The sequence below is a fragment of the Podarcis melisellensis genome (genome assembly GCF_964234715.1).
Source record: "Podarcis melisellensis genome assembly, chromosome: 8".
Taxonomy (NCBI): domain Eukaryota; kingdom Metazoa; phylum Chordata; class Lepidosauria; order Squamata; family Lacertidae; genus Podarcis; species Podarcis melisellensis.
This window is the reverse complement of record NC_138540.1, coordinates 43,657,055-43,672,582: the sequence shown is the minus strand read 5'-3', so window position 1 is coordinate 43,672,582 and position 15,528 is coordinate 43,657,055. Positions and strand designations below refer to the sequence as shown.

Sequence of the window (15,528 nt, the reverse complement as noted above, 5' to 3'; positions counted from 1 at the left end):
GTGGGCCAAAACTTCCTTTATGAGGAGCCCAGCTGTTTTCCCAATTCCCAGCTATCTTCACAGTGTCCACTGCAGAATAGAACAATGGTGGGTTGAAGTATGGGGGGGGGGAGAAAGGAAAGCTTGGTGGCTCTTTCCTTTGCATGCCCAAGACTTTCTCTAGATCCACCCCATCTCATATGAAGAGCTGGCTGGATCAGGCTAATGGCTCATCTAGTCCAGCATCCTGTTCTCCCAGTGGCTAACCAGATTGTTGTTGTTGTTAAAATATGTATACTGCTCTTCATCTGTAGATCTCAGGGCAGTTTACAACATAAAATTACAATATAAAAAAACACAAAATACATAATAAAAGCAAGAACAGGAAGAAAACAAACCAATAATTTCCCCCTTCTACCAACATATTTCAAAGGATATAGGATGTTAATCAGTCAAAGGCCTGGTTGATGAGGAACATTTTCGCCTGGTGCCTAAAGGTGTACTGTATAACAAAGGCACCAGCTGAACCTCCCTGGGAGAACATTCCACAAGTGGGGAGCCACTGCAGAAAAGGCCCATTCTTGTGTTACCACTCTCCAGACCTCTCCTGAGGAGGCACACAAAGATGGGCCTCACAGGATGATCTCAGGGTCTGGCTGGGTTCATACAGAGAGAGGTGGTCCTTGAGGTATTGTGGTCCTGAGCCATTTATGGCTTTATAGGTCAAAAACAGAACTTTGAATTGGGCCTCGAAACTGATTGGCAGCCAGTGCAGTCAGGACAAGATCAGTGTGATATGCTCAAACTGTCTTGCCCTGCTGAGCAACCTGGCCACCGAATTCTGTACCAGCTGAAGTTTCCGAACTGTCTTCAGAGGTAGCCTCATGTATAACACATTGCAATAATCTAACGTAGAGGTTGCAGTGATCGAAGCAAGTGCCTGTGGGAAACCAGCAAGCAGGATTCAAGCACAAGAGCACTCTCCTGTGATTTCCAGCAACTGGTATTCAGAAGCTTTGCTGCCTCCAACTGTGGGTTTCATTTTGTTTTCAAATGGGGCTGCAGAAGAATTTAAAACCCCTACTAAATGCATAGACAGGTGCTGGCAAAGTGCCTGCCCTCCCTCCCACCTCTCAGGTTAAGAGCTGGAAGTGGAGAGTCAACTTTTCAAGAAGGGTTTCCCGTTTCCCGTCTTTGATCAGTGAGACCAATGGAGAAGAGATGAGGATGCTTATGAATAACTTCCACATGAAGCCGGGAAAGGGAAGGGCTGCTGGCAGCATCACCAGGGAGCTCTCTGTATGACTCCAAGGGGCTCTTGTTCCAACACCAGCTTTTGCTCCCTCCTTGTCAGACAGCAGAAAGATTAAAGCTGCCTTTTTGATTTAACAGCACCTCTTGTGACAGGCCAGGAGAGGAAGGAGCCTCTGAAGCATTGGGGTGGGGGGTGGGGAGCAAGGAAAGATCAATGGGATCCAGATGGATGTGACAGGAATTATGAGACTAGGTCTCTAAATGAGTTTGTACTTTTTCCTGGACCTGCAAAGTAGATGCTGACCCTGCCAGTATAGCCAGTCTCTCATTCCTGTTTCGGGGAAGATGGCATGCCCCCTCACCCTGATCCAGGCACCTGTGTGGGGAGGGGTAAAAGAGGTACTTCTATCATTTCTTACTGGAATACTTGGTCTGATATTGGAGAGAGAGATATTATTTTGCCAGACATGGTGAAGCATGGATGGTGATGGTCGAAAGGCAAACATTTCCAATATAGCCATGAACTGCTGAGAACTGCAGCCTGGCAGATCTCTGCCCTCAGTTTCTCTTCACTCTTGGCCATAGTTTGACTCTAGCGGTTTAATTGAAGCCCCCACACCATCTCACCCCCCACAAGAACGATATTACGAGCAATATGGATAATTCTTAATTTGTTTTTTGCTCGCTGATATGCTCTTAACAAACATATATTTAGCTTATACACAGTCAGCTTTATGTGCTTAGCAAAAATAAAGGGAGCAGGCATCCCACCCACCATTGCAGCCAGTGTGTTTTGACTATATGCGATTTTGGCTTCAGGTGCTATCCATAGAATGTTTAGAGGCTTTGCAAGGAGTGGATACTTTGAACAATGGCAATTCCAGACACTTCTGCAGCACTAATATTCCTGCATCATCAAAAACCTGACTTTTCTTTCCAACATCTGGCCCTAGTATGTTGCCTACTTCTGAAATACGGACTGTTAGTAGTATAATAGTGCAGGAGCACAGACAGTGGCTCTATTCCATTATCATGGTTACCGGCAACTGGAGAGTATCCTCTGTGCATGTGGAAAACTCCTTTTCCTCCTACCATGGAGCAACCTCTGCTTGAGTGATGGAAGGGGAAGGATATCAAGAGGCTGTTCAGCTTTCAACACATAGTCTACATTTATTTATTTAGACTATTTCTATGCCAGCCAATGTATATATAAATATTTCTTAAGTAATATATAGCAAACTAAAACAAACAAAAAAAGTTACAAAAATATATAATAAAACCATTAATGCAAATTACAAATAAATACTGATATAAATTCCTTCTTCTGACACACTTCCTCACTCAGCACCTCTCAGCCCCCTGGCTTTTACCCAGGACTCCACCCATCTACCCAGGCCCCAAACAAACTCTCAAATCCCCCCCAATATCTCACAACAAAGAAGGTTTCTGGGACCTGCTGACATCATCCTCGCCTCTCTCTCTAGGCTTGCTTTTATGGGCAGGCACCAAGGCTGAGGCACCTTCCTCAGGCTGTCCACACCAGCAGGTTTGAAACTGGTTGTATGCAGTGCAGTGGATCGAGTGCTGAATGTGACAGAGCTGTAGACAACATGAGGAAGCCTTCATCCCTGCCTATGAAAGCAAGCCCAGCAATGGGGCACTAAAGCAGCTGGAAGAAGATAAGGGGTGTGCGGAGGCTGGAGAAAGATATTGCACCCTACAATAACCATTAGGAAGTCCTGGCAACTTCCTTCTCAGCACAGGGTAAAGAGCAGAGGGGAACAAAAGGAGTTGTTTGACTTAAGAGTGCACACACGTGTGCACACACACATGCGCACACTGTAGCAGGGAATTCTCAAAATAAGCATTGCCTACAGTGCTGGGGGTTGCTTTTTGTTTTACTTGTATTTCTTGTCATTTGCAACATGGGCATGACCAGGATTTTTGTTAGGAGTGGCAGAACCTCTGCTATGTATTTTTATTGTTTTTTATTGCTTGGGGGGCAGCTGCCCCTCCCTGCCCCCCCCCCCCGGCTATGCCCATGATTTGTAATAACCTGTGGAGTTTATTCTGTCATCATGGAGACTGGAGTCCTCCATTCCTTTCTGCTGAGTCTCAAAGGAGCAGAGATGACCAAAGCTCTGCTACTGCTGTGATGGGGCCTGGGATGCCCAGCGGTGGAGCCAGCTGTGTTCCTTGCTTAGCTTCCAAGGGAAAGGCTCTTAGCCTTCAAGCAAAAGAAGAGAAGATATCCTGGGCAATGCAGTTTGCCTTTGCCAGCTGAACAAGCAAGAGAAATGAAGCTTGATTTGGTTCTGGCTTCTGCCCTGCGGCTTGTTGGGCTTCAGTTTCTGGATGCAGCCTCTCGCCTCCTCCCCACCACCTTAGGGCTCAGGGGAGCATGACTGTCTGCATAGCTCCAGCATTGCTGCTCTTTTTAAACGACCAAAATCCATTGGAATCTAAATTCTTGAATGATGCTTCACTTGTGCCTTCAAGAGCTGCCCCAAATGAAAATGGTGATGAAGTTCTAGACAGACTCTCCGGAGGGAGCACCTTGATGAGAGCCAGTCAAAGGTGCCCGGGGCAAGGGCTTGGTGTGTACATGGAGCAGGGATAAGAGCTGAGTGGATGCTCCTGGGTCTTTTCATGGAGTCAGCTTGAGTCACTGCCCATCTCGCCTTGGAAATGCTTTCTCACTTTGTTCAGAATTGGCAGTGATCTGATGGCTGAAACTCCCTGTGTGTCCAGTGACTCCATGGAATCCAGGAGGGAAGCTCTGTGAGCATTGTTGGGCTGTCCTGTCTTGGGGTGCTAGCTGTCCTGGACAGAAATTCCCTTAATAAATTCCCTCAAGAAAGCTTGCCCCTTCTCTTCAAGAGCTCCAAGAGCCAGGCTGCCAGAAGACCCATCAATGGACCCTCTTATGTCCAGTCGAAGCCAAGGAGTCTGCCCCCTGTGGATGCTGCTGTCCCTCCTCCCAAGAGGCCTTCTCTGTGCACTCCCTTCTTAGGAAGCTGTATTCAGCCATTCCCATCCAACCGCTTAGCAATAAAGCAGACAGAAATTCAAGTTTCAGGTCTAGCAAAGTGACTCTGCCCATCTGTGCCCCCCCCCCCATTTAGAATACAGCAAGGCAAAAATTGAAACTGCTGTTGGTGAGGCGATAGCAACATGCATATTTGATTTTTATGCTGGATGTAAATTGCTGAATAAGGCAATGGCATAAAGGGAGGTTGTGGCTTCCTGCCTGTCATGGGCAGCCAGCAACAGCAGAACAAAAGCTCTGGCCATTAGAAACACAGCAGAGAGGCACATTATATAAATGACTTTGCCTTCCTCACCCTCTGCTCCCCACTGGGGCAGATAGGACAGAACTGGGGCACCGGATTCTTGTATGTATTTCCTGTGTGAATGCCCACCCGCCTTTTTTTTTTTTAAGACTTACCCCTGACAAGTTGGTTGGGTTGAGAGGCCAGGAATTGGCCTCACAGTGAGTACGGCAGCTGAACTCAGGATTGTACCAGGTGCCTCCAATGGCATAAGGCTCCAAGACTCTGTTTTCCTGGCACTGTCAAAGGCAGAGCTCTGCTAGACAGACAAGGGCAGTTAATGTACTTGTTATGATCCCTAAAAGCGCGTGGTTGCTTCAGTGCAACTGGGAGCAGTTTGGTTGTTTTGCAATTGAATTTGTAGTTACAGAGCAGTTCTGGGGCACATATCCTTCCTTAGAAAGCCAGTCCCAGGAAAGGAGTTGGGTCCTCTGCAACAGAATGCCAGATGTGAAAGACGTACAGGCGCAGGAGACACCTGTCCTTCTACTGCTTGTCAGAGAATGCTGCTCTTAATCCTGATGGGAACTTTTCTGCCTCCCTGAACTGGTGCCCAGCCCCAAGTTAGGATGTGTTTTTTTTGCTGCTAAGTAGCTAAACTGAGATGTTGTGTGTAAGAAATGGAAAGTGACAGGATATGACCAAGGCATTGGAAATCAATCCAGACTAAATGCGCTTCTTAACTATAAGTGAATAGTTGAAAACAATCCTCTTTTATAGCCGTGGAGATAAATACTCTGTTTTTATTAGGAAAAAATGGCTTTGGACTGAATAAAGTCATTTGATTAACTAGTCAAAGCAGATGGTTTATTGATGTTTCAGGAAAGAGTTTACAAGGTCTGTTGAAAAAAGAGACCCAGCTATGAATTAACAAATGACCCTGCCATGGGGGACATTGACAGTTCACTGTAATAGATTTATGGGCTTCAACTTGGTGTTTTGTCCACATCTGGTTTATTATGATAAAATGTTGAGGCTTGACTAACCTATACCCTTCTTGCAATCTACTATATCGACCCTTGAACTCTAGGACTCTGAGCAAAGCTGGGCATTAAAATCCAAATTTGTCTTAATCCAGCAGGATCAGTTTCTGTGTTGTAGTTTATTTTTAGTGTCCATGTATATACACACTGCACAGTGGAAGGGTAGATTACATTGGCTTGTGCCCAAGCTATTTATATCTTATGGCAGTGGATTTAAAGTTTAAGAGATGAGATCCCAGATGATTTGTGTGATCTCCAGGAACTCAGCTGTGCCCCTAGAGACCTGGGGCATGGATTTCTTGGAGACTGGCTTTGAGTTTCTCAGCATTGCCACTGACAGACAGCTATTCAAGGCCAGGCAAGAGGCTGAGGGCTGGAGCTCAGGGACAGAGTAGAAGATCCAGGTTGGTCCTCTTCCCTGAAGGAACAGAAAAGGGCTCTTGGGAGCAGTGGCGCACCAGAGCTGATGCTGCAGGCAGGGTAGGACAGCTGTTACGTTTCCATTGCACCCTCTGCAACTTCCACAACAGATACTCTGGGTATAAGAATGTAAGAGCAGTTGTATGGGATCAGACAAAAGGTCCACCTAGCCCATTACCCTGTTCTGATAGCAACGGCCACCTAGGTGCCTCCAGGCATCTTATGAGCAGCAGGGTTTGAGGGCAAAGCTGTCTTCTTTGCACTGCCAAATCTTTTAGGGCAGATCTCTTAACTTCTCAGCCCCTCAGTACCAGAAGCAACCATGCTTCAGTATGATGGAGGGGGAAAGCTGTGTCACATTGCCACAATAATTCATAGCAACTGTACAGCCCCTTGGCTGTGCTGCTACTGCTGCTGCCTGTGACACACTCTCCTTTCTTCACCCCCATCCCATTTCATACCCTAAGAGTTCTTTTTTCTTTCCATCTGGGATGGGGCCCAAAGAGGAGAGGAGGCAGGAGCCATGGAAATGGAATATATATCTCCTGTGGGAAGCTATGAGAGGAGGAAGCCAGCAAGGGACTCGTATGTGTTAATTTGCCCATGTTGTGAGCTCTGCTAACCACTATCTGAATGTAGCTGAAGATGACAAAGTGATGAATGGAAGTCGAAGGCATCTTTTATTGCCTCCACCAGGCTTGTGGGCTATATATGCACTTTCTACTTTTTCATAACAGGTCTGGTGGGCAGTTGGCTGCTGGAATTCCGGGTTGTTCTGCAGCCGCTTCTCTCCTGTAATAAGATCTGCAGAAATAATTTAAAAGAGCTGAAAGGCAATTTAGAGCCCTCTTTCCTCCCTCCCTCCGCCCCAACATACAATAGGAGCTCGCCAGGTACCCTCCAGATGAACTAAGCTGCCTCCTAAAATGCTTCTTTCCCCTATTTCTGTAATTTATTAACTGCCTACAATTTTATTTACTGGGGGGCTCTGGATTAACTGAGAACAGTTGCTGTCCAAGCTTCCCCTCAGTCTCTTTTGTGTCCTTTCTCTCTCCTCTGTTCCAGAAGAGTCAGTCACTGTCTGAGCTTCTGCTCTGAAAAAAGATTTTCCTGTTTCTCATCCTCTGAACCAGCCACATGCAGAGGATTTGATTTCTACCCAGCCCCACTCACTTAACAGCATTTGGTCTTCCTTGGCTTGGTGAGATTCCAGGCGAGCTCGTTGCACTGCACTGAAGAGCATACACAACTCCGGTTCCTTCAGGCCACATGCCAACTCTTGTGCCCTCCAAGCACAGCATCACATGTTCTGTGGCACAATACAGCTGAAGGTGAGGAAGGTAAAGCAGAAGGCAGCTTGGCAGGGAAGACTTGGCATTGTTGTCAGGAGGGCCCAGGACCTAGACTATCAGCATGGCAGTAAGCAATGGGTAGCAAATTTAATGTAGAGAGTTTGCCTATTATGGGATGTAGAGCTGCACATACAAAATGGGTTCCTGCATGTGCTGCTCCTTCAGCTGAAGTGAATGGGTTCAGTGCTACTCAACCTGCTTCTACACTAGGCTTTGGGAACCTTTGGATGCTACTAAACTACAATTTCTTTCAGCCCCAGCAAGCATGGCCAATGTCTAGGGATGATGTGAGTTGTAATTCAGCAACATCTGGAGGGCCAGAGTTCTCCCCCACACCTGCTCTACATTGTCCAAGAGCACTAAGCCAGCTCTCTCCTGCTAGCTATAGAGATTTAACCTGCTATCAATAGGGCTGACTAAACTTCTCAGACTACAAATCCCATCATACCTGTTCATTGGTCGTGCTTGCTGGGGTTGGTAGCAGCTGGTCATATTGCTGCTGGTGCTTATAGTCATGATAGCTGTGTCTAGGACCTCTAGGATCAGAGGTGGTGCCTCTGAAGGGCAAGGTCTGAATGCAATATTATCTCCACCACTTGGTAATCCCTGTGAAAAGCAAACTGCCTCAATTTGTAGAGGAAGAACCTGGTTCTCCTCAATGCTAGTGGCTAGCCTCATCCTCTTCCATGGTTCAGGGAGGTAGCTGTGTTGGTCTGATGCAATTGAAATAAATAAATAATTTATTTATTTTTAAAAAATTGTCCAGTAGCACCTTAGTCTTATCCTCTCTTATTGCCATCAGCATTTGCATCCATGACTGCCAAGGAGATGTCCGGCTGCTTTGCGGTTTCCCAGAAGCAACAGCTTGGCCACTCTGGGGACACTGAGACTGCTGAGCAAGAGGCACCAGTGCAGAGAAGGAAAGTGGGCCCACGTTTTCCTTCTTCTCTCATATTTGGACTGTTGCAGGAGGGGGGTTGTGATTAAATAAATTTGACTGCGGGTGGACTTAGGATGAATAGGAGGAAGCGCCGCCCTCCGCAAAACCCACACCCCGCTGCCTACACTGGGGCGGGACACCCACCCACATGAAAAGACGAGGCGGAGTTCCAACCTCGCTGTTAGGCTTGGCATCTCAATGGAGCCTCCATGGCCAATGGCAGTCTACTTCCACACAACATTCGCGGCCGGATCATCCTGCCCGCCTGGCGGCAGCTTCACCGTACGAGCCCAACAGGCGCTCGAGCAGCGGAACCTGAAGACCCCCAGAAAGGCCCGGTGCCTGTGTGTGCCCTCCGCGGGGCTGGAGTCCGCATTCACGGGCGACTGCCCGAAGGTACCGGCGCTTCGCAAAGGGCAGGGCTGGGCCTTGGCTTGGGGCGGGGAGGAAGGCCGGGTTGCCACACCGGCCTGCCTCCCCTGGCCTGAAAGACAAGAGGGCGTGTCGCCCCCTCGCAGTGTCTCTACCGCGCGGTCGCCATGGTGACCGGCGTCCGCTCTCCCGTCTGCCGAGCTTGCCTGCAATACCTCGTTCCTTATTGGCCGAAGGGAGAACCAAAAGCCAATCGCCTAAGCCGCTTTCGGCCTTCCAGGTGCCAGCAAGGTAGAGCGACTCCAGCTCGGAAAGGTCCGTTGCGCGGCTCTCCGCCCCAGGCAGCGGTGATTGGGTTCTGACGGGGGAGAAGGCGGGCCCAGATCCGGCACTCCATCGCCGTTGGCCGAGTGGCGTGCCCATCACTTAGTGGGCGGGGAGAAGGACTAGCGGCGGCCCCGTTTGAAGCAGGAGATGGAGATGGAGGCGCCGGAGCGCGAAGAGGCCTGCGGTGAGGAGGCCGTAGCAGGGAACGCGCCCCTTGCCCCTCCGAGAAAGCCCCTCCCCCAAAGGCATCCCTCGCGGACCCCTCCCATCCCCCGCCTCGTGTCCACCGGGGAACAAGGGCGGGGTCTGGAGGAGGAGGAGGAGGCGCCCCCACCCTCGGATCTCCCCGTCTCCCGGTTCTGATGGCCGCCTTTCTCCCCAGCAGAATGCCTGGGCCGCCCTCCGGCCTCTCGTGCCCTGAAGCGTCTCTTTGGAGAGCTCCGCACCCTCTACCAAGAGCGCCTGCACTGCGTGGGAATCCAGCTGGAGGAGAATCCGGAAGGCGCTCGCAAGGTATCTCCCCTCTTTCCCTTAATTAGGTCTCCCTTTGTACTAGGAGGTGTCCCCCAGCAACATCCTGTCCCCTCCTGCTAGGGTACTGCTGGCTCGCCCTCCACTGCCCAAAGGGAGTGGCCGCCCGACACTTAGTGGGCGGATTTAGGTTTGATGAGGCCCTAAGCTACTGAAGGTAATGGGGCCCTTTCTATGTCCAGCTGTCCTTTGTCAACAACAAATTGTTGCTGTTAGAAATGAGCAAACCAGTGATCTTTTAGGGAGCAGGCTAGCAAGCGTGGCCCATTTCTTACATCATAGGAGCCTACAAAACACAAAACACTATTGCTGTATGTAGGCTTTATTTGTTTTTTTATCATATATTTTGGAAATGTACATCCAGGTTTTTTTTCCTTTAAATTTTTTGGTGGGCCCCAAGAGACTGGGGTCCTAAGCTATAGCTTGTTTAGCTTACACATAAATACAGCACTGCACACATACCCCCGTGACTGGTATGCCTGCAAAACTAGTGGCTGGTTTCTTCAGTGGTTGTTACTGTTTGCTATTTATCCCACAGCTTTATCAAGTTTGCAAGGTGTATCTGGGGCATCAGCTGCCAGACATGTTGGCACCATTGAGTTCTTGGGTGATCAAGCCGCTTAGCCTCTTGGCTATCTTCTTTCTGTTTGCATCCAAAATTAGATTGTGGTTGTTCACCTGTGGAAGCAGACTGGGAAATCCACGTGGGCCTGGCATTTTCTTGCAATGTTTTTCACAGCTGCTCTATTTCATGGAGGAAAAATGAGGCCTACAGGCTCACCAGGTGTCCCTGGGGATCAGGTCTAAGGCCCCTTGGAAACCTACCCAGAGTTAGGGTTGAGGGCACAGGTGGGTTATTATGCTGATCATGTGCTGTGTTGCTGGAAAGTAAAGGGGCTGTATCTGGATGACTGAATCAAGCTCCCCAAGGAGTCTTGTTTTTGAAGGAGGACAAAGTCTAGAACTGACTGTTCCAGATAATGGATGCAGCTCTGCTCAGGTACTTCTGCCTTTGTGGACTGTTTCTGACAGGCTACTCTGCGTGGTGGAGATGCACAGCAGCACATTGGCTGACAAATGGTATCTGAGTGCAGCAAGCATAATAATAATTGATAATAATTTTCCCCAAGCCATGAGCAACCCTATAGCCAGGCCCCTTGATCCACTTCTTTCAGAAGTTCTGCCACTGAGTGCTGACAGGGCAGCTGGAACTTTCCACAAGAGCTCAGACTTCTTTCTGAGTTGTCTAGCTTGGCACACATAATTACCCAGATGCCATTTTTGGCACTTTTTACATATTAGAAAGTGGGAAATGGAAAGAGATAATAAAGGTAGCTATATTTGGTCCATAAGTAAAATTTTATTTGAGCAGCCAAAATGTCACAAAATAACGTGCAAGTTTCCAGGTCTCTAGAACACTTCTTCAGGCTGGATGCCAAGCAGAACAGGGTGGAGGCAAAGAAAAGCTGGGTTAATGTTGTAGCACTTAAAAAAAAAATATTAAGCTTTACATAACAAATTTCAATTTAAACAATTCATTCACCTTCACGATTAGGATTCTCTGAATGTTGTAGCACATTTAGTCAAAGTCTTATAAAGTGATATGCACAACGTAAGAAGTAGAATATAGTATAATGCAAGCCTCAAAAGAGTGCAGCTTTAATATTGCTAGGAGTTATTAAGAATGAGAATAGGCAAAGTTACAACACTTTCATAAACAATGGAGAAAAAAATACAACTAAGGATAGGATTGTTAATACTCCATCATCATTTTAGACAACACATATTGGTATTAATAACAACTATTAACTACATAAGAAGAGCAAAAGATCCTGGAACTGACAGCCAGTTCTGCTCTCAGCCTCATTCCACCTCCTGGTGAAGCCTCCATTCTGCAAATATGGGATTTTTGTATTCTGCATGGCTCATGTGCTTCCTCTGCCACTAGTAGGAGTGATAATCACATGGTGAGTTGACTCAAGTGCTGCCTTCACCCCACCAATACAGCTGCAAACAGCTGCCTGCCATTATGGACTTGCTCAGCAAAGGAGAGTCGAGAAAGGGTCAATGTCTCTGTCATGTTTATGCCAGTGTGGTCCTGCTGACCAAAGCAAAATTTAGGTGATATTTATGTGGCAGTGGGCCCAATCTTCTTCTGGCATTGGATGCAGTTGTAGTTAGTGCTGAAAACTGGGTAGTGTGGGTATCTCTGGCAAATATTGTAGTGCTGGCTGTGTGATTATACTAGCCTGTAAAGAGAAGGACGCTCCTTGGACATGGTCATAGTTTCTCTCATTTATCCCCCTTGCATATGAGGTTTTGTGACTTCATGTTGCTGTGTTTTAAGGAAAGGCTTGGGTCCCATTGCAGTTTGTTTGTGCTCATGAGTTCTTACGATCTCGCTGAGCATCCAGACTCCCAAGTGGCTCCTGAGCAGGGTGCTGGAAGGTGAGGGATCCTAGAGTCTCTGGCTGGGTGACCATTGACATCTGCATGTACCTCGAACCCTCTTCATCACTCTTTCTGTGTAAAGTAGAAACCTTATCCTTCTGCTTTCTTTTGTTCAGATAGGGAATATTCCTGGCAAATAATGACCAGTGTAGAAACTAACTAGCCCATTTCTGAAAAATAAGGTGGCCTTGTATGAGGGGCATATTATTTGTGTTGGCTTTGGTGGTCTTGGGGTGCAAAAATATTGAGAGGTTTTGCTCTGTGCCTGCATGACAGCCATCAGCCTGTATTGAATTCTACAAATAGCATACGTGAAAGGTCTTGGAGATGGGGAGACTGCCCGTTCCCTCCCCCGCTGGTATTTTTAGCTGGATGAGAGAATTAGAGTGCTGGTGCGCTCTTGTCCAGGGTTCCTACTCACCCTTCATTCAAGCAGAGTAAATGCAATCTCCAATACCGTTCTTAAAAAAAAATCTCTGAAGAGCCAGAGCACTGGAGGGCTTCAAATGAGCTGTGGAATAGAAGCAGTTCATTAGACACTTAGTTTCTATCTTTGGAAACTAAAAGCCTAGAACAAAACAGGAGGCATTTCATCCTCTGCCAGATCGGATGAGAAAATGTAGAGGGGGGTAGTGGTTGTCAGATGAAAGATAGGGAGGGAGGCTGCATGAAAGTGGAACTACCCCCAGTGAGAGTCAAAACATTGCCACTTTAGAGCAGGGTGTGTTCCTGAGAATGGGGAGCAAAAGCCAGTCCCTGCTACACGTGTGCCTTGAATATTGTGTCTTCAGGAAGACCATTTGGGGAGCTGCTGCAATGATGAAAAAGGGCTGTGCTTGGCTTGCCCGTGCCTTGGCCGGGGGCTCCCTTTTTCCAGGAAGATGCCTCTGCTGTATGGAGGGGTATAACCCTAATGGCTGGTTGTATGCCATTAAAAGGTATTGTACACTCATAAAAGAATGACATTTTGATCAATGCTGTTATAAGAATTACTGTCTTGACACAGGAAAGCTTTCCTGTTGCAAGTTTAAAAATATGCATTTAAAAGCTTTTTATTGAATACCTTTGCAGCATCCCTGAGAAATCAGCCGTTTTGGTGTGAGGTTGCTCTGAAGTGCTCCTTGGTGTAGCCGGGGTGCAAAGCTGCTCTTTGTGATTGGAAAGAAGAAGGGCTTTTGGGCTCAATTATTGCAGAGGCAGAGGGGGAAACTCCTTAGGCACATATCCTACAAAATCAAAATTTGCTACTTTAAAAAAAGAAAAAGCACATACTTAGTTTTATTTTTTTACTTTTGGACAGTTACTCCACCAGCCCTCTTTTCCACCTTTGGGCCTGGAAACTGATCAAGAGTGCATTTGCTAAGGTGCGTGGACTCAAGCACCTCTCCATCACATCCTCCTGCTGCTTAATTGTAGATGTCACATGTACCGGTAGTTTGATCCTTGTCTTTGCAGGTAAAAGCTTTACCTGTTGAAGGGGTCATGATTCCAGTTGGCCTCTCAAATGTGTTTGTCAAACCCCTTCACAACTGAGTCATTGCAATAACTATCCTGGCAGTGCTGTGTCAATCCAAGGATTTTGTATAGATGCCTGTTGAGACTCCAGCCCAGAGTGTATGCGAAGGAACATACTCCAGAGAGAGAGAGAGAGAGAGAGAGAGAGAGAGAGAGAGAGAGAGAGAGAGAGAGCGCCTGTGGCAATTGACCTTCACTGTATAACTGATCCTGCCTAACAAGCAACCTGTTGAGTGACTGAATGGTGGGGACTTGTGTCATGGCAGGGACAGCCTGGATCCAGCTGAGTAACAGCCACAGGAGCCTAAAGCTTGGAAAACACAACACAAGCCCTGGGAAATCTGGGCTTCTGCTCTGAACTGGCATTGGTTCATCTGAAGCTTCTGAGTTCTGGAGTGAGCTAGCGCACAGAATGTCTTTTGTCATCCCTTTGTTTCCTGTTGATCCCCTACCCCCAGCCAGATGCCAGCAGCTCCTTTTTTTCATTATGTTGTCCTCTGTGCAGGTGCACTTAGGAGTGCTGTGTTGGTTTGAGGGACTCATCCTTTGGACTGCTTTGCAGCTGTTGTGTTTAGGCCTTACAGGGGGGAAAACGCATCACGTTCAGAACAGAGGCCGGCCTTTGTTTTGTTAGTGGGATACATCCTGATTTTAACAGCAAAAGGGATGCACAAGAGTAGGGAGTGGAACTCTAAGCCTGTCCTTGCCACCTAACCACCTGGCCTTGCAAAGCCTCCTTCTCTTGTCTGGTCTTATTGTTTAGTTTGTCTGTTAGGGGTTGACCCATGACAGAGTATTTTCAGTGGTGGTTCCCCATTTGTGAAATGCCCTGTCAGCGGTGCTTGTATTTACCACCAAATTTTAAAAGCCCAGTGACAAGCCCCACTTGCCAAGAAACAACCAGGAGTGCACTTTAAGTTTCCCAATAGTTCCACAGCTAATGTCATAAGTGGATGAGTGTGACTTGGGGCAGAAAAGGCCTAGGAGGCAAAACGAGAACTGCTGCTGCGCTTAATGAGTGCCCCACCACCAGGAGGGCCAGAGATTCCCCACAGTTGGTCTTTCTTTGTGGGAATTGTTGCAAATAAAAAGTGTGTGCACAAAGATGTCGCTACTGAGGCAGCTTTGATTATTTCCTGCAAAGCTCCACAGAAGTCTATTTTTTTTCTTAGCTAGTTTTGGGATCTCTGTTAGGAAAGAGCTGAAAGATTTCCTCTTCCACCACCCCACCTTTCTCTAAACTGGCTTCTCCTGCCTTGGCAGGTGTTTCTCTGTGTGAATACTTGGTTGGGAAAAGAGATTCCTTGGGAGGGTTTGCTATTGCTGTTTTGGAGAACATAAAGACATTCTGGCAGCTTTGTGTGAACATATATTTCTTTTCTTTTTTAAATTTGAAAATTTGTAGAGGATTTTGTTAAATAGCCTATTGATGATAGCCCTGTCTTCAGTGTCCACACATTGTAGGATTCTTATCTGCGGTGTCAATGTACTGCCCACCCCCTGCCTTTCTAAGTCTAAGCATATAATACTACTTCCAACTAATACTTCTAACTCTGCAAAGTTAGTCTATAAAGATAAACTGTTGTGGAGCAGAAGACAATGGATATTCACAAATTATTTTGGTGAGCAGCAGGATTGAAATGTACTGGATGCCGTGAAAGCTTTTCATTTCTTGAATTACAGTTTTTATGTAGAAATTTCTCAACCAGTTTATCTTGGAATCGCTAGAACGTGGAAGGCCCACCAAGGTCTGGCTTGTGTAACCTGTTTTCTGTAGAGACATGTTTATTGGCAAATATTGTTTTTGTCCTCCTCCTTCCAACCAAGTCTGATCTTGGTGGATTGTTTACTAATGAGCCAGTGTGGTGTAGTGGTTAAGAGCGGTAGTCTCCTAATCTGGGGAACTGGGTTCGCGTCTCCGCTCCTCCACATGCAGCTGCTGGGTGACCTTGGGCCAGTCACACTTCTGTGAAGTCTCTCAGCCCCACTCACCTCACAGAGTGTTTGTTGTGGGGGAGGAAGGGAAAGGAGAATGTTAGCCGCTTTGAGACTCCTTAAAGGGAGTGAAAGGC

The 15,528-nt window shown here is 47.3% G+C and overlaps 1 protein-coding gene and 1 long non-coding RNA gene across 8 annotated transcripts in view; one reads left to right on the top strand and one right to left on the bottom strand.

The window, feature by feature from the left end:
• Positions 1-1,434: 1,434 nt before the first annotated feature.
• On the bottom strand, positions 1,435-8,276 carry LOC309375890. 2 transcript variants are annotated; one of them, XR_014171037.1, is made up of 3 exons: positions 7,769-8,276; positions 4,678-6,772; positions 1,435-4,029 (listed from the first exon to the last, which is right to left on the bottom strand). It is a non-coding gene; the product is annotated as an uncharacterized lncRNA (long non-coding RNA). The 2 variants fall into 2 exon arrangements; XR_014171038.1 differs by having other exon boundaries at positions 1,435-4,277; positions 4,682-6,772.
• A 730-nt stretch (positions 8,277-9,006) lies between these two features.
• PMFBP1 (polyamine modulated factor 1 binding protein 1) overlaps positions 9,007-15,528 on the top strand; it is a 78,091-nt gene continuing 71,569 nt past the window's right edge. For 4 of the 6 annotated variants that reach the window (XM_081921814.1, XM_081921812.1, XM_081921813.1 and 1 more), the window contains exons 1-2: positions 9,083-9,143; positions 9,342-9,472. In XM_081921814.1, the coding sequence (XP_081777940.1) occupies positions 9,107-9,143; positions 9,342-9,472 (168 nt within the window). In that variant the 5' untranslated portion in view covers positions 9,083-9,106. Of the gene's footprint in view, positions 9,144-9,341; positions 9,473-15,528 lie in introns of all 6 variants that reach the window. The other 2 variants (XM_081921811.1, XM_081921816.1) reach the window with 2 other exon arrangements.